At 41.8% G+C, this 26,226-nt stretch overlaps 2 protein-coding genes across 19 annotated transcripts in view; one reads left to right on the top strand and one right to left on the bottom strand.

Annotated features, from left to right (window-relative positions):
• The window catches only part of Fam219a (family with sequence similarity 219 member A), a 58,243-nt gene extending 53,607 nt beyond the window's left edge, over nucleotides 1-4,636 (bottom strand). For 3 of the 11 annotated variants that reach the window (XM_087183746.1, XM_087183747.1, XM_004838419.3), the window contains exon 1: nucleotides 4,280-4,636. In XM_087183746.1, coding sequence (XP_087039872.1) covers nucleotides 4,280-4,339 — 60 coding nt within the window. In that variant the 5' untranslated portion in view covers nucleotides 4,340-4,636. The remainder of the gene's footprint in view (nucleotides 1-4,279) is intronic. The other 8 variants (XM_087183749.1, XM_004838418.3, XM_004838420.3 and 5 more) reach the window with 6 other exon arrangements.
• A 103-nt stretch (nucleotides 4,637-4,739) lies between these two features.
• Dnai1 (dynein axonemal intermediate chain 1) overlaps nucleotides 4,740-26,226 on the top strand; it is a 63,204-nt gene continuing 41,717 nt past the window's right edge. For 7 of the 8 annotated variants that reach the window (XM_021252982.2, XM_021252981.2, XM_087183742.1 and 4 more), the window contains exons 1-2: nucleotides 4,740-5,132; nucleotides 25,951-25,983. In XM_021252982.2, the coding sequence (XP_021108641.2) occupies nucleotides 5,106-5,132; nucleotides 25,951-25,983 (60 nt within the window). In that variant the 5' untranslated portion in view covers nucleotides 4,740-5,105. Of the gene's footprint in view, nucleotides 5,133-12,220; nucleotides 12,324-25,950; nucleotides 25,984-26,226 lie in introns of all 8 variants that reach the window. The other variant, XM_021252978.2, reaches the window with a different exon arrangement.

Below are 26,226 nucleotides of genomic sequence, written 5' to 3'. Positions count from 1 at the left end.
CCATTAAACTGAAGTCATCTGACTGTAAGAACAACTTAAAAGTGCCTAAACTGTAGAATACATGTGGGTCAATTTTTAACAGTGGTTATTTTTTGTCTGTATTATCCTCTCTCTGCCACTTGGAGAAGCCACTGTGGCCTACTCACTGAATTAACAACCTGACCATCCCTGTCCCTCTATAGCAGAAGGCAGTAGCAGTCTGAAACCCCTTTCTAGGTTCCAGTAGTCAAAGGGCTGGACCTCAGCATTCCTCATCTTCTCTCAAAGTGTCAGTCTTCTTCAAGAAAACCCTCCATTAATCTTCACTATTTTCTGACATATATCTAAAAACCTTCCTATTACCATTTGATCCCATTCTTCTCCTGACTATCTACTGCAAAGATCTAACTTGTTTCTGTAACCTTGAAGCTCTGGGAACTGAGTAGATACATAGCAAATACTCATGAATTAAACAATTAGTTAACAGATAATCTAGTTACAGTGAGGCTAGACTAGCATTTCTCTCAGGCATTCAGAGACCTTGTCTGTTGCCTTATGCCATTCTTTAAGTATCTTTGGCCTATGAGAACACTGGAGGCAGGTCATTGCCTGACACAATTAAGTGCTTAAAAGCTCCACTGGTTTTTCTGGCAGCAAATCTTTCTTCCCAACTGCAGCCAAAGACACAGATTGTGCAGCTGCACCAACCTGCTCAGCAGACAAGAGGGCCAGAGAGCCTCCGCCTGCTACTCATACAAACAGTAGCCCAAACTCAACCCAATTGCTCAACAGAAGCCTTGAGCAGCTGGGAGTTTCCCTCAATCAATAAGTTATAAGGCTCAGACACAGAACTGACATACAAAGTAGGCCATTCCAAAGTTTCTTGGGGAGCATCAGTGCTCAGACACATTCAAGATTGTCTAAGAGGCAGACAGCAAGAGTGGAGCCCAGGGAATAGGTTGCTAAGAGGAGCACTCATTTTTTTAAATAAGAAGACAGGAAAAGAACCAGGGGAATTCAGGGGTAGGTCCAGGCTTGGTTCAGCTGCTGAGATGCAGCCAGGCCAATTAAATAAATGGTGTGATAGGAAAGGATGGAAGCCACTCCTCTGAGGCAAACACCCAGCCCAGACAGGAGGCTCCATACAGCTGTGGCAACAGCAGCAGCAACAACAGGGCAGGGATCTCTTTCTCTTCCTCCCACTAGCTGAGAGCTAATGCTTAAATTAGTACCTTGGAAACACCCAGTTCTGCTGGCTGTGCCTTCTCACTCAGCTCCTGCCACTCCCCCAGGCCTCCTTTCCAAGCTGAGTTTCTCTTTCAAGTAAGAAAAAAAAAAAAGGATCCTCCCCTCTGCAGCTCATCTTTCCAAGTAAGGAATGCTCTCTGGATTCTTCCCACCACTGTGGGGGGGGGGGGGGGAGGGCAATTTGATGATTGTGCCCAAGTTACTGACCTCTATCCACCCACCTGGGTACTGAAAGGGGTAATGGTTCCGTTTCTCTCAGAGCTTGAGGAAGTAGCCCCCCGTTCTCCCCTCAGGGCAGCTCAGGAAAAAAGTAAGAGAAACTTTGACTAACTCTGAGCTCCAGGAGGCCAGGCCCATGTCTGTGTCTGTATTGCTAACCACTGTATCTCTAATATTTAGTGTATGTAGTATTCTGAAGAGAGTGGATGCTCAATAATAATTTGGTAAGTCAATTTGCTGAATCAACAGTATCAGGCTCTATGTAATTCTTTGGAAGAGAGAGTAAGAAGCTATTGTTTAAATTTTAAATGGACAATTTGTCTTCATTTCATAAATGGAAAAGCAGTCTAGGGAAGAAAAGAGATTTCCTAGAGGTCTTTATAGATAATGTCAAAAAGCAAAATAAAATAAAATAGATTATAGCATAGTTCAAGCCTGGACCTCTAGGTTTTGTGGTCTGCCCAAATACCCCAAAAGATCCATTCTGCCCTTTGCCTCTATAGTATAATAGTATATGTCTTGATCCTTATGCCCCAAATGAAAGCTCCTGGGGTTCTGCTGATCTTAACAATACAGGGCATTTGAAGAGTTTGGGGATGTCTCTAGACTACAGTTTGGAGACAGAAGTCAAGAAGTGGGGCAATGTCTATGGCCCTCAAATAAAGATTGACTATATTACTATTTCCACAAAACTCACTCAACTTCAACAAAGTATTATTTTGCAGACAAAGGCTACATTAGCCTTTAAGAAAAGGGTCTAAACCAAATGCAGTGGCACACACCTGTAATCCCAGCTACTCTGGAGGATGGGGTAGAAAGGCTGCAAGTTTAAAGCCAGCAATTTAGCAAGATCCTGTCTCAAAATAAAATAAAAAGGGCTGGGATGTAGCTCAGTGGTTCAGCACTTGGCTAGCTAACAAGATACGAACAAGTATCTCCTGGCTACAAATAATTTTGCTACTTCAGGGTCACACAGACCAGAAGCAGCTCAGAAGTCTTCTACCCAGACAAATTGCTACTAAGAACTTCAGGCAATACCACAGGCACCAAGGACAATGGAGAGATCCTGGTGGCCCCATTCCTCCTTCCTTTTCCTTGGACAGATATTACCTCCCTACTCAGAAACCCCAGATAGGAGACAAGATCCAACTCATTGCTTCCTTCTCCTGATTTACTTGAATCCTTTTACTCACCCTCCATTTTGGTTCTTGATTAGAAGCTTAGAACTGGACAATCTATTTTGACAGGCAAGATTAGCTGGATAGAGAATCTATTAAGAAAAGTTGTCTTAACCCAGCCCAAAGTCCTTCAAGTTCATGGAACAAACTTTTCTCCAAGATTATCTGGTTCCCAAGTAATCCAGTGGTGGCATCAGGTGAGGAAAAAGTCCTACTTCTAGAACTGAAGAGTCACAAAAAGGGAAAAAAAGCCACCTCCAAATGGTGGTCACTAATGATTCTACCATCCCCCAAAAGGTGTGGTGTATCTATAGTTGTGGGTCCCTGCAAAGGCTCATCTTGGCTACTGCAATGGGCAAGTTACTTGCCTAAGAAAGCCACAAAGCACTGGGTCAGCCAGGGGGCTGCCCACCCAAAGGGAGAACATGTTCCTGGCCACCCTGCCTAAAATACAGAGGGAGGAGTCTTTGAGTGCTCCAGACTGCAGGACTTGGAGAGCTCAGCTCCAGCACAAATCGAAAAATACAGTATCCACACCTTCAGATTCGTGGCCTGCCCTACCTCCTACCAGCTCCTGCTAGCTCGGGCTGTAAGTGAAGAGGAGGTACATGGGATGAGCACAGCCAGAGCGTTCTCTCCCTATGCCCTCTCTAGGCCAGCTGGTTAGGCCTTAGCACTTCCCACCCAACTGCCAGGCAGACAAACCAGTCAGGTAGCCCCCACCCACTCACCTCCCTAGCCAGCGGGCACCGTCTCCTTTAGGCCTGGCCTCCATAAACCCGCGTCACCCTCCCCCTTCCATCCCCTAGGCGCCAGCAGCGATGACATCATTCCTCCCTGACTCGGGGATTGTGGACAGGCGGCAGGATCGGCACGGAGCAGACTCCAAGTATATAGGCCTAGGATGACAGGGGCTCTTCTGGAACGGTGGGCACAGGCCGCCCCAGCGCAGCCCCACCTCCTCTCCGGTCCGTACCCGAGCGCTCTCATCTCCACCCTTGACTCTCCATCTCACTGCCGCACACTTTCCTTCCCGGTTCAGATGCCCTCATCCTGGCCTGCCCGCGCTCCCCTTCGAAGAACGGAATTCCAAGGTCCTACACTGACCGTTGAATTCCATCGGTCCCTGGCCCTTCTCGGTGTTCCTATCCTCATTTAAAGGACTGGCGGGCAGGCTCCTCCTCTTCTAAAAGCCTATTCCCAGTCCCTCTTAACCTGAAGGCTCCCCCCGCCCCTCCCCCACTCTAAGCATCACAGGCCTCTGGGGCTAAACGCCTCCCCTCTTCCCATCCCAGCCCTCTGTGCCTGCAGCCCGCGGCGCCTCATGACAGTTTCTTTTGCCATCTTCCTCTAACGGCCTTCACTAGCGATGTGCACCATTGTGCCGCTCTCCGTTCCATCCTACGGCGTTCGGCCTCCGCTGACGGCGCCCTCTGCCCTTCTGGGTCCCTTTATTTGCACCCTGCGCATTCTCCCACGTTTTTTTCGTCCTGCAAGTTCCCCTTCACCGGTCACGCGTTTTCAGGGCTGCTCCCAATCCGAAGGCGCCCCTTCGGCACCCCTTCGCACGATCCCCACGGCCTGATTCCCTCCTTCCTTCCCCTTCAGGAGGCTCCCCTTCCCGGTCTCGGCCTGCCCTCCGCCCGCCCCCTCACCAGCGGCTGCATCTCCGAGTGAGCGGTGGGCACCTGGAACCGGTCGATCTCCTCCATCATGGTGCCGGCGAGCGAGCGGGCCAGGGGCCAGGCGCGGCCGGAGACGCCGACAGGACCGCGCGGGGCCCCAAGAACCCGGCGGGTGGTGCAGACTAGGCCGCCCCAGACGAATCGGGCGGACAGGAAGCGAGGCGGATGGACCAGAGGGCTGGGGGCAAGAGATTCGCGGTCGGGCTAAGGCCGGCGTGGCTTCGTGGGCTTGCCTAGCGCCACCGCGGCTGAGGCCCGGCCGAGCTGCAGGTCTTGCCTCGCCTCCTCCTCCGCCGCCGCCTCCTGTCAGCAGCTCAGCCACTGCGGTGACTAGGCAACTCCACTTCCGGGTCCGGGACACCGCCCGTATACTGCATTATTCATGAAGAGGCGGTATCCGGGTGCCCCAGTCCCGCCCACAGGCAGGAGCTCCGGAGGCGCGCGGTGGCCAGGCGCCTACTCCTGAGGGGGCGGGGCTTAATGGAGCAGGCGGAGCTCCTTGCGCTCAGACCCGCCTTCTCTCCTGGCCGCGAGGGCTGGTGATCGCGGCGCCTGCGCCTTGAGTTTCTGTCAGTTGCTGGGTAACGGCGTCAGGGAGGAGTTCAGTCTATCCTACAAGGGCGAAGGGACCCACAACGACAGCAGTCCCCAGAGAACCCCTGCGACTGGGAATTGAAGTGGAAGTGAGTCTGGATTTCCTGTGTGTAGTCAAGGAGACGAGCAAACTTCTTGTCCTCAGACGAGAGAGCGTTTCATAGACTTGCTGGGGTTTGAGGTGCTTCCTGCTTCTGCGGAGATGCCTCTGAAAGCGCCTCGTAAGCAGGTAACGCCTAGCCTGACCTCCTGTCTTCTGTTGACTTCTCCCGCTAATCCTTGATCTTTCTTTCCCTGTGTTTTGTTTTGTTTTTGCGGTACTGGAAATTGAACCGGAGGCCTTCGCCACGAGCTACATCCCCAGTTCTCCTTAAATTTTGAGAAAGGGTCCCTCCAAGTCACTAAGTTACCCAGGCTAGGCTCGAACTTGGATCCTATGCCTGTATTACAGGTGTGTGCTAGTGTCCGGCCTTTGCCCTGTTGACCCCTAACTTCTCACCATGTCCCTTGGCCTGTGCTTCTCCAAACTCTGGCTCTCACTAGCTCTTTCACTAATCCTTTCCTCCTCTTGCATACTACCCCTAACCCAGTGTTTTTTACTTTACTTTCCCCTCACCATTTTCCTACAGACCCATCTTGACAAATCCATGCTCCTTAACACTCCTATTCCCACTTCCACTAGTTCTTTCTTCATTGCCTTCTTCGCGTTCTGTCCCAAAGGAATTATTTCTCCAGCCCTCTACTGTCTGCCCAGCTCTAGACTAAGTGGGGACACAGGGCTTGCCACTTGGGAGCCAACAGAGCGGGGACAAGAGAACTGTATAGGGGAGAGAATAGATTATGTGCAGGAGTTTGGTTTGGATTTTTTTCTGGGAGACTCGTAGGGAAAGAGAGGTCAAGTAGAGAAGAACAGAGAGACCATTTTCCCAGCCCTACCCCACACCCTTCACACACATCTTCCCTGTGAACCTCTGGTTCACTCCTGTGACTCATTCAATTCTACGAACATTATGTCCTTGTTGCCGCCTGGCCAGACATCATCCCTTCTCACAGGAAACCCAAATGTTACCTACCCCCTGCTGACCCACTGAGTGCAGAGTTCCGCTTTCCTCCCCAGCATCACCATGGAAGACAAGGTAGTTCCAGCTTCTTGAGGAGCTCTCTGTGGTAATAAAGAATGTCCTTCAGAAATCCTTTTTCTAAATCCTTTGTTATTTGCTGGGGATGGTGGGACATGATTGTAATCCTAGCACATGGGATGCTAAGGCAGGAGGACTGCTGTGAGTTCAAGGCCAGCCTGAACTATGTAGCAAGATCTTGTCTCAAAAACAACAACAAAATCCTTTATGATTTATCACTACGGAGCTAATGTCAAGTTCTGTAAAGCAGAACCTGTATTTATTTATTCTAAATTTTCCACATTGATGCCTGGGTATATTAAGGTTAGGAGATCATATCTATATCCATGCTATTTATGCCTTCATCTATGTTGGTCTGGCCTCTGCCATATTAATTGGCTCCTCTGCTTCTTTTACCTGGCCTTCTGTAGTAAATGAACCTCTTTCTTAAATTTCTGCAGCCATGGGGAGGCAACTTCCCATATGGCCATGCCCTAGTTTTATGGTAAGATTAAACCATTTTGAAGCTTGTGTACTGTTTGGACTGAACCTTAATATATAGACAAGTTTTTTGTTTGTTTGTTTGTTTGTTTGTTTTACAGTACTGAGAATTTAACCCAAGCACTGCTTAGCCCTTATTAATTTTTTAAAATTCTGAGACAGGGTCTTACAAAGTTGCCCAGACTGGTCTTGAACTTGCAATCCTCCTGCCTCAGCCTTTGGAGTTGTTGAGGTTACAGGCATATATCACCATGCACTACTAGGCAGTTCATTTTCTTAATTTGACATTATTGAAATCTATATACATACAATAAAATGGACCATTTTAGTTGTCCATGTTTCAAGTTTTTGACAAAGTTACACACTTGTGAACCACCACACAATCAAGATATAGACTGCTTCTATTCCAAGAAATTCCCTGGGCCTCAACCCAGTCAGTTTTCCTTACCCTTCAGGCCTGGGTAACCATTGATCAGCTTTCTCTTACCATAGATTAACATTTTCTAGCATCTTGAAGTTTGAACAAGCTTGAGGATGAGTTTCTCCAGGCCATTAGGGGAGACATTAGAGACTGCTTACACTGAGAGGGTTGACAACAGACAGGAAGGAGAAAAACCTAGGTCAATGGATCCTGCACATATCAACACTGTGCTCTAGAGGGAAGGGTTACTTTAGTACAATGTAAGTATTGATGTGTAGGGTGTAAGAATAGGCTAGGTTGTATTTATCACCATCTTATCTCAGTAAAGCCCAATCTGAGTCAGTGTTAAGGGGGTGTGGTATGATGTAGGGATGTTTAAGAAGTTGTCAGTGTCCCCTGGGAACTCAGTGCAATGGGGAGACAGAACACAGGCATACAAACATAAGGAAAATGGGTCCCCTGGGGCTGAACAGCAGGAAGTTCTGTGGGTTGGAGCAGCAGAAAGGTTTCAGGGGCACCCGGGATTTAGCTCACAGGATTGGGTTTGTTAGGAGACAAAGAGGGGTTAAAATTTTACTTGTTTATATTATTCCACGGATCAGATCTTTCAGAGGCCCCTATTGCTCTCAGGATAAAGTTCCAAAAGTCCAGTTTGCTTGATATGGCCTACAAGGTCCTGCATTATCTAGCCATTGCTATTCATCAGACCTCACCACTACTCTATGAAAATTCCACAATCCCTGTACATCGAACCGCACTCACTTTCTGCGAAGTGATATCCATACCCTCTCCTTCAGGCCTTTGAAACTGCTGTTATCCTGCCACCTGGTACAATATTTTCGATCTGCTGGTATCTGGTTTACCCTACTCTACAAATCTCCCCTTCATCTCTTGTTCATTCTTAAGGTCTCAGTTTGGTTTTCATTCTCCTACAAGAGATTAAGTCCATTTTCTGGAGGCAGGTTGGAGTAATATCCCCATGACACTATAAACTCTGTCATGGCAAGGATCAGATCTGTCTTCTGGTTCTTTGTTGATTCCCCTATACCTGGCACAGTGTCTGGGATGTATAAATTCTGAGAAAGTGAGTTGAATATGAATTCTGCGTGCCTGGGCTATTCTTCAGAAATTTTCATCTGCATGTGTTTGAAGGACAGGGAAGGAGTGACCCTGGGATGGGGAGTGATAATAAAGGGGTACCTAGTGGGAAGAGATAACAAGAAAAATGCACTATGTTACCCTATTTTTTTTCTGGGCTCTTGGTTATATCTGCTTTGGCTATATCTGCTTAGGGCTATGAAGGATTCAGAGTTGAACTACATACATCGGTGACTAAAAGCTGGGGGTTGGACACCAAAAGGTTAAAAAATACTCATGATGTAGGGCTGGGGATTTAGCTCAGTTGCGCTGTGCCTGGCTCACAAGTGCAAGGTCCTGTGTTTGACCCCCGGTACCGCACACAAACACACACACAAAAAACTTATGATGTACATATTCATTCTCATTCAGTAATTATTTATGGGGTACCTCCTCTGGTCCAAGTATTGGTGATATAGCAAGAAACAAAGCAAATAAAAATCCCTACTCTCATGGAGCTTGACTTTTAGTTGGAGGTAAATAGTCAATAAATAAGTAAAATATATTATATATCAGATGATGAAAGATGTCAAGGAGAAAAATGAATCAGATAAGTGTAGTAAGAAATTCAGGGAAACAGAAGATTATCATTTAAATAAGGTGGTCAGAAAAGACCTCACAGAGATGTCATTTGAGCCAAGACCTGAAGGAAATGAGAGTTAGGTATGTGATCTCTGGTGTAGGGGAAGGGAGCATTCCGGGCAGATGGCATGAGATGTGTAAAGTTCCTGAGGTGGGAGCCTGCTACACATGTTCTAGATCAGCAGAGAAGGGAGGGGAAAAGTGGCAGGAAATAAGGTCAGAGAGGTACATCCCTTATTCCACTAAGTTAATCAAATAACCCATGGCATATTAAATTGGTCATGATGGAGCTTCATGAATTATAATTTGTAGTTAAAATGCATAAATGTCAGGCACCATAAACCATGACCAGCTCAAAACATTATTGGTAATGGCCCAGTAACAAAGTGTCCTTCCTGAAAATTGTGAGAATGCCAACTGGCTGCATGTGTACATATGCAAGAGGAGTTTTGCAGCATTGCCAAGCATTGCCTGGCAGCCAGACTTTTTAGTAGAGAACCGAATTAGAGTCTTCTGTGAACTCCAGTTTACAGCTAATTTTAGTTTATGACTAACAAATTTTAGTACCTGTTTACAACTCAGTTGGTTACCATTAAAAAAATCAATGTCTGGAATTTTGCATCATTTGCCCATTAAAGCCAAAGAAAAGACTGGCATTTGGATCATTTTGTGGTTTCTCAAGAGGCTCCTCTAGGACATACTTTTAGAAATAGTGATCTACATCAGTGATGGCAAATCTTTTAGCTCTTTCAATGATACGAACAGCCGGCTGTGGCATGTGTGCTATAAGTTTACCACCACTGATCTAGATAAAGGGTACTAATGTAGAGGTGAGGGGCAGGATTAGGTACAAGGCCAAAGAGAGTCTTGGTTAATTCAGAAAATTTGAGTCATATGAGACCCATAGATGAAGGGACAGGAGATAAGCAGCATCTAAGAGAAGCTGATATGTTTTTGTATATCCAAAGTAAGATATCCTCACTTTTGTGATCCTTTATCTCAGTGTCATCCTTATACTTACCTTCTTTGTGCCCCAGGTAGGATCTTTCTCACCCTCAGCTCCCAAATATTTCTCAGATTAAGCCCTTGCCACCTTCCTAACCCAACCCGCCATCCTCTCTCACCCAGAGAATAATAAAACTGGTCTTCCCCTCATCTATTCATGCCCTTTTCAATCCATCTTTACACTGCATCAAGAATGATCTTTTCAGGAGGCTGGGGATTTAGCTCAGTGGCACTGTGCCTGCCTCACAGCGCAAGATCATGCGTTCAATACCTGGTACCAAAAAAAAAAGATCTTTTCTGTCACTCTGATGATGCCATCCCCCCTTTAGAACGCTTCAATGACTTCTCATTGCTCTTAAGAGAGGGTCTAATTTTTAAGATAACCTTTGGACACTTCTACGGGCTGAGGGCTGCCTGGGTCTCTTATTTTGTGCCACCTTTTACCCATGATTCCTATCCTTCAGTTGTATGTGCTGTCCCTGTTTCTGGAATTCTTCACACCCTCTCCCACACGTGTATTCACTCCTAAGATTTCAGCCCAAATACCAAACACCACAACTGGCTCCAATGTCTCCTGCCTTGTTATTGAAAATAAGTTGAGTTTCCTCTATTATATAGTCTCATTGCTCTATGCTCCTTTCTTCCATAGCATGCATCATGATTTGTAATTATTTACTTATCTGTGTAATTATTTGATTATTGCCTCTTTCATTAGATTGTGAGCATCACGAAAGCAGAGCCCATGGATGTTTTCCTTATGTTGTATTCTCAGCTCCTAATACAGTAACCATTATGTCAGAAGCTCTCAAAAGATGATTGATTGTTGAATGAATGTGGTGGGGGAAGTAGCATAGGGTGCTGGTGTGGAAGCATGTGGTAGGGTATCCTAACATGGATTCTGGGCAAATCAGAGAAGACTTCTGGGAGGAATTCCAGCACTTAAGATTGGTGGACTAGGGATTTAGCTCAGTGGCACCGCACCTGCCTCACAAGCACAAGGTCCTGAGTTCAATCCCTGGTACAAAAAAAAAGATTGGGACAGAAGAAGAAAAAGAATCCAAAATAGAGACTAGGAAGAAGTAAACAGAAAAGTAGGAAAGATAACAAAGAAAAATCAAAGCAAGAGTGGCTGGTCAGCCATGTAGCATGCTGCTAAGGCGTCAGTGAAGATAAGCACTAAGACAGGCCACTAGGTGTAAAAATTAGGAAGCCATTAGGGCCCTTAGAAAGAACAACTTTGGAGGTGAAAACTAGACTGATGAGCTAAGAAGGCAGTGAGGACCATATAGGCAAGGGTCTTTTTAAAGATGAAAGTAAGACTTGAATGTATTAAATGCTGTGGGGAAGGATCTGGATGAAGAGAGAAATTGAAAATAAAGGAGAAAATTAAGTAATGATTAGAGCTAAGACTCTAAGGAGGTGGGAATGGATCAGTTGTGGACAGGAAGTACACTTTGAAATAGGAGAGGAGAAAGAATGGATGCAGATGATAATTTTGAGGTTTAGTGGCAGAAAGTTGAGAGAGTTTTCGCTTCTCTTTCCCTAGTAGTGTTATGGAATTCCTTCTGGAAGTGATAACTAGAAAACAAATTTTGCCAATGGCTGTTCCATTTTGTTATGATTACAGTCATGCTATTTTCAGAGTTATGGTCTGAGGTTTGTCATGCACAATTATCAGATTACAAAACAGCTGTGAGCATTTGAGGCCAGAACTTGGTCTCCTCCCCCATGCACTGTGGAGTCTAGCACATTGTTAGTACTTGGTACATGCTAAGTACTTGAATAATAATGGCAGAGGGCTCTTGTGCTTATCGCTAGGCTTTGCAGCCTGAAAGCTGATGCTAAAGAGTAATTTTGATTTTCTGGTTCCAGCTGTGAGCAAGACACATGAAATTGTTTTCTGCCAGATAGGAATTTGTATGGCATGTTCAGTATTCCCAGTTACTGAGCACTGACAGAGTTGCATAGAAGAAGCACACAAAGGATACAACTGTTGATCAAACTTTAGTTTCACTGCTTTGAGTGTCACAACATTTTGGAGTCACTGGATTCTAGTTTGTATGATGAGCTTGTGTTCTTCATTTATCATGTTCCCAGTTTGAGAACCCTGGGAGTGGGGACAAATTCAGCTTTATTTCTTTAGCTGTCATCCATCCTAGGACTTGCTTAGTAAACACTGGATGAATGTTTAATGACTGGGTGAATTAGTTGTTAGTGACTAAATGAACAGTAGAAAGGTATGTACTGCAGAACTCTGAATCTTCTCTCTGGGCCTGCAAAAGAAGCAGTGCAAGCTTCTTTTGTCTTAGTAAAAGCAGCCTAATTCTGTTTATCATGTAGTACCCCTATCCTTGGTGTTAAGCTTATTTTGCTGTTTTAACCTACATCTATTTTATCTTTTACTTATTATTTCAAAGTGTCGTGTATTCAGCCTCAAATTTTGTTTGGGGAAAAATTGGAGTATAAATGTATAAAATAATCTGCTGATCCTTGGATAGACAAGTATGTGTGTGTTTCTGTGTCTGTGTTAATAATTTTGTTTTCTTTACCCAGAATGTCCAAGTCTTCTCTACTCTTCCAGTCCTTTAAGGTCCAGATATTCCTCGATTTACAATAGCACTACATTCAGATACACCCATTATCAGTGAAAAATATCGTAAGTCAAAAATACATTAAATACACATTACCTACCAAACATCACAGCTTAGCAACACAGCATGTTACAGAATATCAGTTGTTTACCTTCAAGATCAGTTTTATCTCACCGCCACTGCCCCCATTTTGAGAGAATATCTGTACCACAAAATTGCTAGCCTAGGAAAAAATCAAAATTCAAGCTATGGTTTCTACTGAATCCATATCACTTTCACACCATCATAAACTAAAAAAAAATCATGTTGACACATCAAATTTTAGATAAGCTCTTTAAGTTGCAAAGAACAGAGGCTTATTCAAGTAATCTAAATAAAGGAGCATGGGAGAAGAAAGGTGTTTATGTGGAGGTTTGTAGATGGGTTTTATAAATACATAGATGGCCCAAAATTTGTTTTCTTTATTTTTGGCTTGCCTTTTGTTTGTTTGTTTGTTTTTTGAGACAAGGGCTTGCTACATAGTTCAAGCTGGCCTTGAACTCAACTGTAGTCCAGGCTGGCTTCCAACTCATGGCGATCCTCCTGCCTCAGCCTCCCGAATGCTGGTGTGCACCACCACACCTGACTTAAAATTGAATTTCGAGGGCCGAGGGCCTTAGCTCAGTGGTGCCGCCCCCTGCCTCTCAAGTGCAAGGTCCCGAGTTCAATCCCCGCTACCAAAAAAACCCCCAAAACCTGGATTTGGAAAGCTATACATTCTGAAACAGGTAGAGGGACTAATAAAATACTGAATCTCCCATGGCCTTTCTACTTCTCTTAGTGACTATGTTACTTTCCCTATTCTCATTTCATAACCAGCCAGTTTTTTTGTTTGCTTGTTTTGGTACCTGGGATCGAACTCAGGACCTTGCACTTTTGAGGCTGGGGCTGGAACTACTGAGCTAAATCCCTGGCCCAGCCAGCCAGTTTTTCCATAGTCTCTTCTCCCTTATAACTTTAGTTTTCAGCTTATCATGGCTTCTGTGGCCTCTCTCTACACCATAAGCATTTCCATCTATATCTTCATCCAACTACCAGTTCTCTCTGTAGTCCTGGTTCAAATTCATTAAGAAGAAATCTGTTTGGCCCTAGCTATCTCCTCTGTTCATGCCAGGCTGTCAGCAAGGAGCAAGATTCTAGGATTCTCTAAGCAGCCAAACCTGTGAGCAGGGCAGTTTCCTTTAGAAAAAAATATTCTATTTCCTTGGCTACTCCAGTGTAAAATATAACTTGCTTTACTATAAAGTAACTTCTGTGTTGTTTCTGGTAAATCTCTTTCTCATGAATTGTGTGGGAAGGGGCCCTCAGATTTCTTCTAGTCCAATGCCTTCATTCAGGGCTGATATTTACATTACAAAAGGTTCTGTCCTTTATAAAACCCTTTACTGTAAGACTGTAAAAATAGCATGTTTCTGCAATGAATTTTAAAATACAGCACACTTTATATATAACTCTTAAAGATACTGATATAGGAGACTTTTATTCTGGCTAAGGTGAAGCAATTAATATTGACCTTGCTCTTCCACTGTAAACAGTGATGCAGGTGGACAGAATATGATGCAATTATTTTTAGGCATTGAACAACACACAACATAGGAAGATTCCTGATGGGAGAAAAAATGTACAACATTAGTCACACATTTACTCTTGCTCCCTGCTTAGGGACAATTTCTTGATCATGCTGGGGAAATAGATCCATAGGAGAGAATGATACTACCAGTAAGATAACCCAGATACTAGAAAGAACAGGCAACGACTTTAAAGCTGCTATAAAAAAATATAGACTTACAGAAAATATTGTCTTAGTGGATAGATATATGGATGTTATGGTTTATATCTAGATATCCCTCTAAAGCCTTATGGAATTATAGGCAGGACCATTGGAAGGTGATGGGATTATAAGAGCATTATAGCTGATGGCTATTAGGAGGTGAGGCCTGGTGGGAAGAAGTGGATCATTGTGGGTGTGACTTAGAAGATTATATCTTCCTTCCTGGCTCCTCTCTTGCTCTCTGCTTCCTGTCCACCATGCTGTGAGCAGGTCTCCTCTGTCATGCCATCCTGCCTTGGAGCCAGCCACCTGTGTATTGAAACTTCTACAAACTATGACCCAAAACTTTTCCTCCTTTAAATTATGGGTGTTGGGCTTTGGGTCTCAGCAACAAGAGTGACTAAAACAATGCAGAATCTAAGCAGACATATAAAAGCAATAGAAATATACAATATCAGAAATAAAAAATTATTTTGATAGTCCTAATTGTTGAATGTGAATGTAGATCCATGGAAATTATCCGATTTAAAGAACAAAAATGGGCAAGTTTTTTTTTTCTTTATAAAGGAGCTATAGTGACCTGTGGAATATATCGTGTATGTACTTGGAACATGTATATAATTGGAATACCAAAAGGGAAGAGAGGAAGAGGAGAAAATATTTGAAGAAAAAGTGGTCAAAATTTTTCCAAACTTAGTGGAAAACAGAATTATCAGCAGCTTGGTGAGCCGCGAGCAGGATAATTACAAATAAAACCATGTCTAGGACATTTACAGTCAAACTAGTGAAAAACAAACATAAACATAAAATCTTTGGAAGTAGTTAGAGAAAAATGACATATTGCATACAGGGAACAGTAATATAAATTATAGCTGACTTCTCATCATAAACAATGGAGGTCAGAAGACAATGAGATTACATATTTAGAAATTGAAAGAAATTACTGTCAACCCAGAATTCTATATCCAACCCCTTATCAAAATCTTCAAAAAGGAGGGTGAGGACTGGGGATTTAGCTCAGTGGCACCACACCTGCCTCACAAGCACAAGGTCCTGAGTTCGATCCCTGGTACCAAAAAAAAAAAAAAGAGGGTGAAATAAACGCATTTTCAGATAAACCAAAGCTGAGAGAATTAATCATCATCATACATCAGGACCAAGAAATATTGGTAATGGTAAATATGTGGGTAAAGATTTTTTTCTCCTGTTAATTTTCTTAAAAGATATATTCTTAAAGAATACATTTCTACTGTTTAATGCAAAAAATGTCATTGCTAATTGGGTCATGTAATGTAGAAATAAGATACATGAAAACAATAGGACAAAGGATGGGTAGTGTGTGTAAATGGAGTTGTAATCATAAAAGGTGAAGTGTGAAGGTGTTTGCTATTTATTCTTAATAGACAAAGGTAAATTTAAGATGCATAGTGTAAACTGTAGAGCAGCCATACAAACACACACACACACACATTCACATGCACAGACACACACACAAAATACAAAAAGGCCAATAGAGAAAATAAAATTACTTTAAAAATTAAACTAATACAAAATAATACAGGAGATGAAAAAAGCAAATAAGAAAAAATAGAAAACAAAGAGCAGCATGTTAAAGGCAGCCACTTTCATTCATGAGGCTGACTATAAGGCTAGGAGAAAAAAAACCCCAGCAAAACCCAACAATGATGACTACAAGAGACATTGTTTAAATATAAAGACACAGAAAAACTGAAAATAAAAGAGGAAAAAATATACCATGTGAATGGCAAAAGTAAGTGGCTATCATTATCAGACAAAGTAGGGTTCATAATAGGAGTATTTCAAGATAAATAGAAACATTTTATAATGATAAAAGGTCAATTCAAGGTGGAGAGACAAAAGTTACAGTGTATGCTCCTATTAATAGAACTTCAAGATGTATGAATTAAAAACTGACAAAATGAAAAGGGGAAATAAAAATATCCACAGTGATAGAGATTGTTAACATTTCTCTCTCAGTAATTGAGAGATACAGAGAATCTGAACAATATTGTCAACCAACATGACCTAATTAACATTTATAGGATGTTACATTCAAGAACTACAAAATGAAAACTACACCCAGGAACTGCAGAATTTTTGCAACTTTCAACCAAATGCTAGGATATAAAATACATTTCAAAAGATCAACTCTTACAGATTTTAATTGAATCCAAATTCAACAACCATCAGTGGCAAAATAATACTAGAAATAGTAAAATAGAATTGAACAAAATAAAATTAAGCAATATCTTTAAAATCTCCACATGTTTAGAAACTAGGATGTTCTGAAGATTAAACCAGGCTTCTATGTATGTTAGGCAAGAACTCCATCACTGAGCTATATTCCCAGCCCTTTTTAAATTTTGTTTGAGGCCAAGTCTCACTAAGTTACACAGGCTGGCTTTGAACTTGCAACCCTCCTGCCTCAATCTCCCCAGTAGCTGGAGTTATAGGTGTGAGTCATGAAAACTGGCTTAAAGAATACATTTCTAATTGACCCATGGGTCAAATCACAAAGGAAATTTAAAAGTATTTAATTGAATAGTAATGAAAATATATCAAAAATTGTGGAGGCTGCTAAATTGATGCTTAGTGGAAATGTAGAACTTTAAATACTATATTAGAAAAGAAAAAAGTTATAAGATCAATGTCCTAAGATTCAACTCTAAGAATACACAAAGGAATAAGATAAATCTAACCTAGTAGAAGCAAGATCAAGATAAAAAGAAAGCATAATAGCCAATATCTGGATTGAAAATCACTAAAGAGCCTATTAGAAGTAATAATATTAGAAATATTAGAGAGAATATTAGAAAGAATAATAGAGTACTGTTATCAACAATCTAGTGTCAATAAGTTCATCAACTTAGATGGAATGGACAAATTTCTTGAAAAACACCATTTACCTCAACTGACAAGAAGAAATGGAAAATGCTCCATACCTGTTAGAAATTCTTCCACAAAGGAACTCCAGGTGCAAATGGTTTCACTGATGAATTGTATCAAATATGTAAGGAATAAATAATACTGATCTTGCCAGGTGTAGTGGTGCATGCCTGTAATCCAGCTACTTGAAAGGCTGAGGCAGGAGGATAGCAAGTTTGAGGCCAGCCTGGGCAACATAGCAACACTCTGTCTCCAAAAACCAACCAAACAAACAAAACATCAATGTTACATAACATCTGTGAGAAAATAGAGGATAAGGAAACAGTATTCCAACTTATTTTATGTCAGGATAATCACGATATCAAAATCAAAGCTATTACACAAAAAGAAAACTACAGACTTAATCTCCCTCATGAACATAAATACAAATTTAAACAAAAGAATATTATATCTCTACCAGCAACATATAAAGAGAATAATGTGTCAGACCAAGTGGAGTTTCTTCCAAGAACACAAAGATAGCTCAAGTTAAGAAAATCAAAATATTTCTTCACACTAACAGAATAAAGGAGAAAAATCATATGATGTCATTTCAGTAGATTCACAAAAAACACTGATGAAATTCAACACTGATCCACAAATATTGTTATGAGTCAAATAGAATTATATTTTTAAAAATGTTTAGTAAGCACATTGAAAGATGCTATATAAATGAAAAGTATTTTTCCTGTCATAGCTCTGCTTTACCACCCTGAATTGCAGGCTTTTTTTTTTTTTGGCACTGGGAATCGAACTCAGGTCCTTGCACCTGGCGGCGAAATCACTGAGCTAAATCCTCGGCCCCAGGCTTTTTTTCTGACAAAAACTTCTTGGGACCTGAACAATATACTTTTCAATTATTCATTATATGCCCTCTGAAAGGGCCAATTGACTTTCAGACAGAATATGATGCAGTTATTAAAAAATGACAACTATGAAAGTCTACATTGCCACCAATACTTGAGGGCTTATTGTGTGCTATGCTATGAAAAAAGTACACCTTATGTATTGATTTTACTTTATTCTCACACTAATTCTATGAGGATGGTGTGAATATTTTTCTCTACTTTATAGATGAGAGGATGGGGGTTAGCGAATACCTTGTTCCAGGTCTCACATGTAGTTTGTGGTAGAGCCAGGAATCCAGCCATGGCTTACACTAGAGTTCTCTCCCACTCCTTCTCAGTATTGGAGTTGAACCCATGGAAGACTGAGTTACATCTTCAGACCATTTTTAAATTTTATTTTGGGACAAGGTCTTCCTAAATTGACTGGCCTCGAACTTTACATCCTCCTGAGTAGCTGTATCTTTTCAACTCTACCCTGCCTTGCCTCCTGCATCCTTATCTGGGAAGGGTCCATTTGAAATGTTGGCTCTTGTTCTCCTGTACTTCTTTGGAGGCACAGCGTTGGGCTTATATCCTCTGTGCTGATGCTACATTAATAGGAAAGAAAAACTCTTCTACTGTACTTTGTGATTTTTAAAATTCTCAGCATGTCAAATTATAAAATATATACACATTCACATTCAAAATATTAAAACCACAACAACAAGTGAGCAATCTTAGACCTCCTCTGCACAATTCCCTGGTCACACTACCTATACAATACCATTGTCGACAGAATCTATATAATTTTCTAGCAGTTTTCTGTGTAAATGCAAATATGCACATACACATAGTCTTAAAGTAAGAAGATGTGTCTCTACTCAAGAGTTTTTTTTTCGGTTCTGGGGATGGAACCCAGGGCCTCCCACATGACAGGCAAGTGCTCTATCACTGAGCTATACCCTTAGCCCCTGTAACTTGCTTTTTTATTTAACAATATACATTGGAGAACTTTCCAAAATAATACATAAAAGTTTACCTCGTTCTCTTATTTTTTGCAATAACATACTGTTTTAAAAATTTAATAGACAAGTAACAAGTAGATCTATTTGTTACATGCCACATATTTTGAAATATATTGTGGAATGGTTAAATTAACATGCATTACCTCACATATGTTTGTGTATGTGAGTGTGTGGTGAGAACACTTACAATCTACTTACTCTCGTTAAATTCTTTTATTGGTACATTTTAGGTATACAGCACAATTACATTTCTCACTGGGAACTTGTACCTTTACATGATGCATCTTGGTTCTTATTTTTTCCCCAATCTACTTACTCTTTTAGCAATTTTCAATAATACAATATATTGTTATAACTATAGTCACTATGTGTGCGGTTCTTTTAAAAGCATGCATAATATCCCATGGAATTGCTATAATTTATTTTATTTAATTTACTTAACTAGACTATTAATGAATATTTAGTTTCTTGCCATTTAAAAATTTACAAATAATGCTGCAAATTAATTTCTTAAAATACTCACTTTTGCAGCAAGCAAGCTATATAAGATGTATATACAAAATTTCTATAAGAAAAATTCAGGAAAGTATAATTGCAGGGGGGATGGTGGTGTATGGCTGTAATCCATACTAATGCAGGAGAATTGCAAGTTTGTGCCCAGTCTGGGCAACTTAACAACATAGTGAGACCCTGTCTTAAGATAAAAAATTTAAAAAGGGCTGGCAATGTAGCTCTGTGCAAAGGCCATGGGTTCAGTTCCCAGTACCACAAAAGGATGGGAGGAAAGGGAAAGGAAGGAAAGGGGAGAAGGAAGGAGGGAAAGAAGGGAAGGAGAAATAGAGGGAGGGAGAAAGAGAGAGAGAAAGAAAGATAAGAAAATTCTATTGTTCAGTTGAAGGATGCATATTACATTTTGGTACATATTGCCAAATTACCCTACAAAAAGTTTGCACCCATTTTTACTCTTAGAGCAAAGTATGATATTTCCTATTACTGTATGCACTACTATTTCAAAACTTCAAGAGCTCTTTCAGCTACAACATTTATTGGGTGCCTTCTATGCACTTTAGGCATTGCACTAGGCTCGGGGATTTAAAACGCATTCAGTATATGGCTGGAGGAAGGTTTGTTGGTGAATTACCGTTCCTTTGGGACTAAGAGGTTCTACTCTTTTAGAAACTGAAATTGCAAGCTGGTGAGGTATTTAGTTTCAATTTAGCTTAATGGAAACCTGTTAGTGAGTTTTAAAATAAGGACCAAGATGACAGAAATGTTAAAGAAAGTCTCCTGGGCCCCAGGAAGGAGGATACAACATGTGGGGTTTGCATACTTTGAAGAGTCCCTCTTTCCAGGGACAATCATGTTTCAGCCTTGAATTCTTCACTGGAGATGTGAGCTGCTAAAGACTCTAGTCATTCTGAGAGCAGGTGCTTCTTAGTAGATAAAGGGGCCACACAGGTCCTGCATGACTGAGGGCAGAGATGAGTCTACAAATGGGAATGCAATGCTGCCAGCCATCACTTACTGGGCATGAACTCTGGCCAGGCAGCACAGTGTGTACTTAATGTGCATCAGCTCATTTAATCCTCATAATAAGCCTGTGATTGTCTGACAGAATATACTTTAAAGATAAAGTTACTGAGATTCAGGAAGCGCAAGTAATTTGCCTAAGGCCATAGAATTAACAGGTAGCATAGTGGATAATCAAACCTAAGTATGGTTAACTCACACTTGGGCTCCATAGCTCTATCTGATGCTCACTTTAAAAATCATCTTCATGATAGGGAATAGCTTAAGAATTTTTATCTCCTTATCTCCCCTGAAGTATGCTCAGGGACAAATACATCACTTATATCATTCAGTAGGACAGGGGCCTGGGATTTAGCTCAGTGGTTCTGCCGCCTGCCTCGCAAACTCAAGGTCCCAAGTTTGATCCCTGATACCAAAAAAAAAAGAATGGCCATTCAGTAGGACATGAACCAACATTGTTTAAATGCTGGTAGTAAGTGGTAATAATTGTCTTGAGTTGGATATGGTAGTACACATGCCTGTAATCCCAGCACACTGGGAGGCTGAAGCAGGAAGATCACAAATTGGAGCCCAGACTGAGCAACTTAGTGACTTAGTGAGATCCTGACTCAGAATAAAAAATTTTAAAAGGGCTGAGGATGTAGCTTACTGCAAAGGCCCTGTGTACAGCCCCCAATACCACCACCAACAAAAATACTTAGACTGACAAGAAATGTTATTTTCCAAGTACTCTTCAATTGACCATATCATTTGATGTGAGCAGTTCTCAGTAGCTTTGTCTCTAAAATACAGCAATTTTACCTACTTTGCAAGGAGGCACTGAGGTTTGGGTATAATGACTGTGCAATATCTGGCCAAGAGCCTGCCCACTAGTGAGTGCTCACTAGATTGTGGCTGGGGATAGTGATGGTGGTCAGTTGGTCTCTACCTGCCCCTCCCTTCTATCCCCTCTACAGATTATGCTAGGTGAATGGACCTCAAACATCTGCCCTTGGTATTTCTCTGCTATAAATGAGAATGTCTCATGTCAGCTATCTCATTCTGTCTCAGTTCCTCTTCACAGCTTTCCAACTTCTTTGCAGCCTACTCTCCACTCTTTGACTTCCTCAAGTATCCTAGGATAGAGTAAGTGGAGCTGCACAGAGGGCTGCTTATGGAAAGGGATGACCCTGAGGGATGTTATCCCACAGGGAGGGATGTTAACCTAAAGATCATCCAAAAGTGAGTGTAAGCCAAGGAAGTGATCTGGAACTATGCCTAAAAAGCAAGGTAGTTAAAGACCCAGAGAGGCAGCATCTCAGTGGGTTAGGGGGACTCATGCAGAGCATTAAGGGCAGGACGTTAATTGTGGCCAGATATCATACTTGGTAATACTGAGGGAAGGGGGCAAGATGCTTGAGACAGAGCAGCAAAGTCAGATGACTCAGGAAAGAAGTCCTGTGAATGTGGAAAAAGAGGAGACATTTTATGTGGGCAGCCGCTCCTAAGCCAGCCACTCTCACCTGCCCAGTTTCAGGAGGTATATCTGACACATAGACTCAGTCTCCCTGCATGCATGGCTCTTTCATAAATAGGGAGAACTGTAAGTAGCTGATGTGGTGGTGAGAGGGAAAGAGTAGGAATGAGACAGATACAGTACCATCATAGGGAGCTTAGAGTCTGTCTCAGAACTGATGGGGAGTTCTCGGAGTCTTTAAATCAGGAGAGTGACATGATCAGATTTATGTTTCATGGAGATTCTTTAAAAATAGTGATTAAAAGTTTGGTTTCAAATTCTGGTCAATTTTAGGTCAATTGCTTGATCTCTCTATGTCTCAGTTTCCCCAACAGTACAGTAGGAGTAATAACAATTCTGAACCCATAGGATAGTTGTAAAGATTAAATGAGATAATATACACAAATGGCTTAGTAAATTACTAGGTCAGATTAAGTGCTCAGAATCTGAAAATGATAAGAGTGAAGGGAAACTGGAGACAGGGAGATAAAATGTGGTTAGGCAACTTTCAGTAAGGACCTGAATTAAGGGGGATGTAAATGGAGCAGATAGTCATGAAAGATATTGAAGAAATAGAATTGTTAGATATTGAAATATGATACTAGCAAAAGGATAAAAATAAGGCAGGCATCAGTTTCCAACCAGAGTAACTAAATGGATGGTGGTATACTTGAATGAGGGAATACTGGAGGAAGTGGCAGTTTGGGGTCAAAAAAAGAACATAATGAGGTTGGTTTTTAAGATATTGAGTACCCTATGATCAGTGTGAACAAGAGGCACTGGGAAGTCTAAACTACAGAAGGAGATAAAGGTATGACCAGGGGTAGGAACACTCAGGGGAAGTATGTAGGATAGGAAGACCAGAGGCTCCAGGATACTATATGATCCCGGAGGGAAGGGTCAAGGGTATTGAGAAGGAACCAGCAGAGAGACTGGTGATGTGGAATGAAGGTGGAGAAGTTTCGAGAAGGAGGGAGGGAGCCCTCAGCAATGTTAGGTCCTATAAGAGAACTGAGAAATGACTATTAGTCACCTGAGTTGTTACTGATGCCTTCTATAAAGATAAGTGAACTCTATCCAAGTGCTAGGCTCTGGGGTAGTGGCCCAAAGATGAACAAGATGCACTTCCTGCCCTCAGGGTGTTCACACTGGAATCCCTAACAATGAGAATAGAAAAATGCTCAACTATGAAGATCAGGCTGGAGCATATGTTGTCTAATTGATCACTAGGGTTGTCTGCCATGGTAGGCTGTATAGGTTTCCTTTTCCTGCTTCACTCTTTCATATATGTTCCCCTGTGGTCAAATAGAATGACCTGACCAAGAGAAGTGGGCTTTCTTTTGTCAATAGCATAAGAATGGTGGGCCTCTTTTGCTGGAATTTCCAAGCCATTTCCCATATGTTGTACAGTATTCTTTTTCTTTTCACAATACTGTCCTCTTTTATAGACCAGAGACAACAGAGTATCTATTGAAAGATGCATTTGGTCCTTAATCTTACAACAGCCAAGACATGTGGTGGAAGGTGGATGGGAGAGTGCTCAAAGTGAGGAAAGGAAGAGTAGAGGAAGATAGGAGAAAGGTGGTAATATGTCAGGAGGAGTTATATAAAGAACTACCAGAGGCCATTTGGGTAGGCTTTTGTCAGGCAGAGGTAGGAGGGGCAGAAAGGGGGAAGGGAAATCTGACATTCCTTCCAAGAGGAATAGTAAAAGCAAAGGAGGAGAGGTGAGAAGGCCCAGGCTGGGCTCAGGGACTGTGAGTAGCTTCATTGGATTACATCTCAAAATCTTAGCACATGAAGGGTGGGAAAGCATGCTGGATTAGAGAGTTTGGGCCAGATGAAGGAGTTCTGAGGGCCCACAGAGGGTGTTTGGGCTTTTTTCTTCTGTGATTTGATGGCTTTGGGAGGAACTATCAAAAGCTTTTTAAGAATTCAGGCTTGTCTGTCTCAAGCTTCTCCTTCTGGAAGACCAAGGGCCTGAAGTGGCAGCCTGATGTTCAATCTCCTTTGCCACAGTTGGGAAGTCAGGGCTGCAGTTGATTTCATTGGCCTGTTTTGCATTTATTATAGTGTGGCTTTTATAGTGTGTTAATTGAAATATTTCCAACTGCCAAAAACAATTACACTCAAATTGCCTTGTCAGTTCTTTTATTGCCAGATAAATGTTTTACAGACATATTTACAGGGGGCAGTCGTAACTGGATCTCGTTTTCTATTTAAGGCTGGTGGTTTGAGTTGAGATTGGTCCTCCAGTGCTCTGTTGTGGGCCAGAAAGCTGTTGGACATTGTGACGCTCCCATCCTGTTAACCTTAGGGATCAGAGGCTCTTCAAAGGAAAGAAAGAGTTTTCTGGCTCATGTGGCTTAGCCTCAGAGAAGGGTTCCCATCACTGGAAACCCTGGAAACGTTGCAGTAATCTGAATCCCACTGCCCACCCTATCAGTAACAATTCCAGCCCAAGCTAAGCGTAGTGTTTTTCTCTTCTCCTGGAATCCCTTTTCTCCCTCCTGCAATCCAAGTCACTCCCAAAGAATTTATCATTGTAAGAACTGTAGAAGCCCATCCAGTCTAGTTTAAGTCCCTCACTTTGCCTTTGACTCAGAGCCTTCTTCAAAATCACACCGTTGGTCAGTTATAGACTTGGGAGGGAGTCCCTTTGCAACAATGTACCATTACTGCCACTAACACATTCTCTTAGTTCATATTTCTCTGTTGTCTTGACCCTTCATTTAGTGCTCCAGGTCTGTTTGTTCCATTCACTTCTCTTACATCTCCATTCCCCATTCATGCTGTTTATGCTGAATTGTCTGAAATGCCTATATATACACTGTGGGACTTTTGTTTGGTAGAACATTTTTAAAAATTAATTTTATTGGTACAATTTAAATATATATAACGATCACATTCATCAAAAGAATTTGCACCTGTACATAGTACATTTTGATTCCTCTTTTTCTCTCAATTCCCTTTCCTCCCTTCAACCCCCCTCCCCTCCTTATTTACAAAAGCTTTGTTTCCATTTTTAGAACATTCTTTAACATATCTGTCATTGTTCTTCTCTTGCCTTTGTACAGCTGTTTTCTTCTGAAAAACATCTCCACCTAGGCAACATATCTTACTCTTTAATACCCAGCTGAGAAAAGGCCACCTCTGGCTCCCACGTCTTAAAGGTTCCATCACCTTCCAATACCACCTCTCTGGAGAGCAGGCCTCTAACACATAAATCTTTGGCGAGCATTCAAACCATATCTAAACCATATGCTCTTAGGAACATAAAGTTTTGTGTGTTAGAACTGAAAGTTTATCCTGTCCAATACTATACCTTTTCCTGTTGAAGAAATTGAAGCTCAAAGAGGATAAACATTTCCCAGGCTTGCAATGACCAATAGGTTTAGATGTTATTCACTCATTTATTCCATAAGTGTTTTGAACATCTGTTACATTCTGAGGATTGTTCTAGATGCTAGAAATATAGCAGTGTACAAAGCAAATAAAGTACCTGCTCATAAGGTGCTTGTTTTTAATCCCAAACAAGTGTTTATGAATATAATCTGCCTTTCAAATCCCCTTATTGACTAGTACAGAGCTGAGCATTTAGAATATGTGTTTAAAGTATTTGTTGAATTAGATACAATTAAGAAATGCCCAGTGCTAGGGCTGGGGATGTAGCTCAGAGGTAGAATACTTGCCCAGCTTGTACAAGGCCATAGGTTCAATCCCCAGAGGTGCCAAATAAGGAAGGAGGAGGAGAAGGAAGAGAAAAAAAAGAAGAAGAAAGAGGAGGAGGAGGAAATGGAAGTGGAAGAGGAAGAGAAGGAAGAAATGCCCAGTGGTATTATCTGGTTGCTCTTTATAGGTTAGTCTCAATGATGCTGAAACAGAGCTGCCTCAGATATGGGTCCTCCTTGATTGGGCTAAGAAGCACAGGTCACAACTGCAAGTGTTTGAGAGTTGAGAAAGCTCAGTGTGCTTTTTCTGTGAGGTCCTTGGGTGAAATCCTCTCTATATTCTCATATCAACTTGCTTATCACTTGCCTTCTCTTTCTGTTCTTTCAGAGTGTCAGCATGGGCAGAGGAGCCAGAAAGAGAGTAAGTACTGAGACCACCGCAGTCTCTCAGCAAAATACTAATGGCATTTTCTGTGTTGAAAATATTATTTATACATATTTCAAAGATTCAAACAAGCTAGAAGAACATTGAAATTACCCTTTAATATACCATCCTGGGAGGGGCAGGGGATTTAGCTCAGTGGTTCCGGTGCCTGCCTTGAATGTGCAAGGTCCAGAGTTTGATCCCTGGTACCAAAAAATTTAAAAAAATAAAAAAAATAAA

The sequence above is a fragment of the Heterocephalus glaber genome, unplaced genomic scaffold (assembly GCF_053883595.1).
Source record: "Heterocephalus glaber isolate CG9 unplaced genomic scaffold, H.glaber_assembly_v1.0 deba00001481, whole genome shotgun sequence".
Taxonomy (NCBI): domain Eukaryota; kingdom Metazoa; phylum Chordata; class Mammalia; order Rodentia; family Bathyergidae; genus Heterocephalus; species Heterocephalus glaber.
Note: the sequence above shows the minus strand (reverse complement) of the source record. Positions and strands in the feature narration are given on the sequence as shown.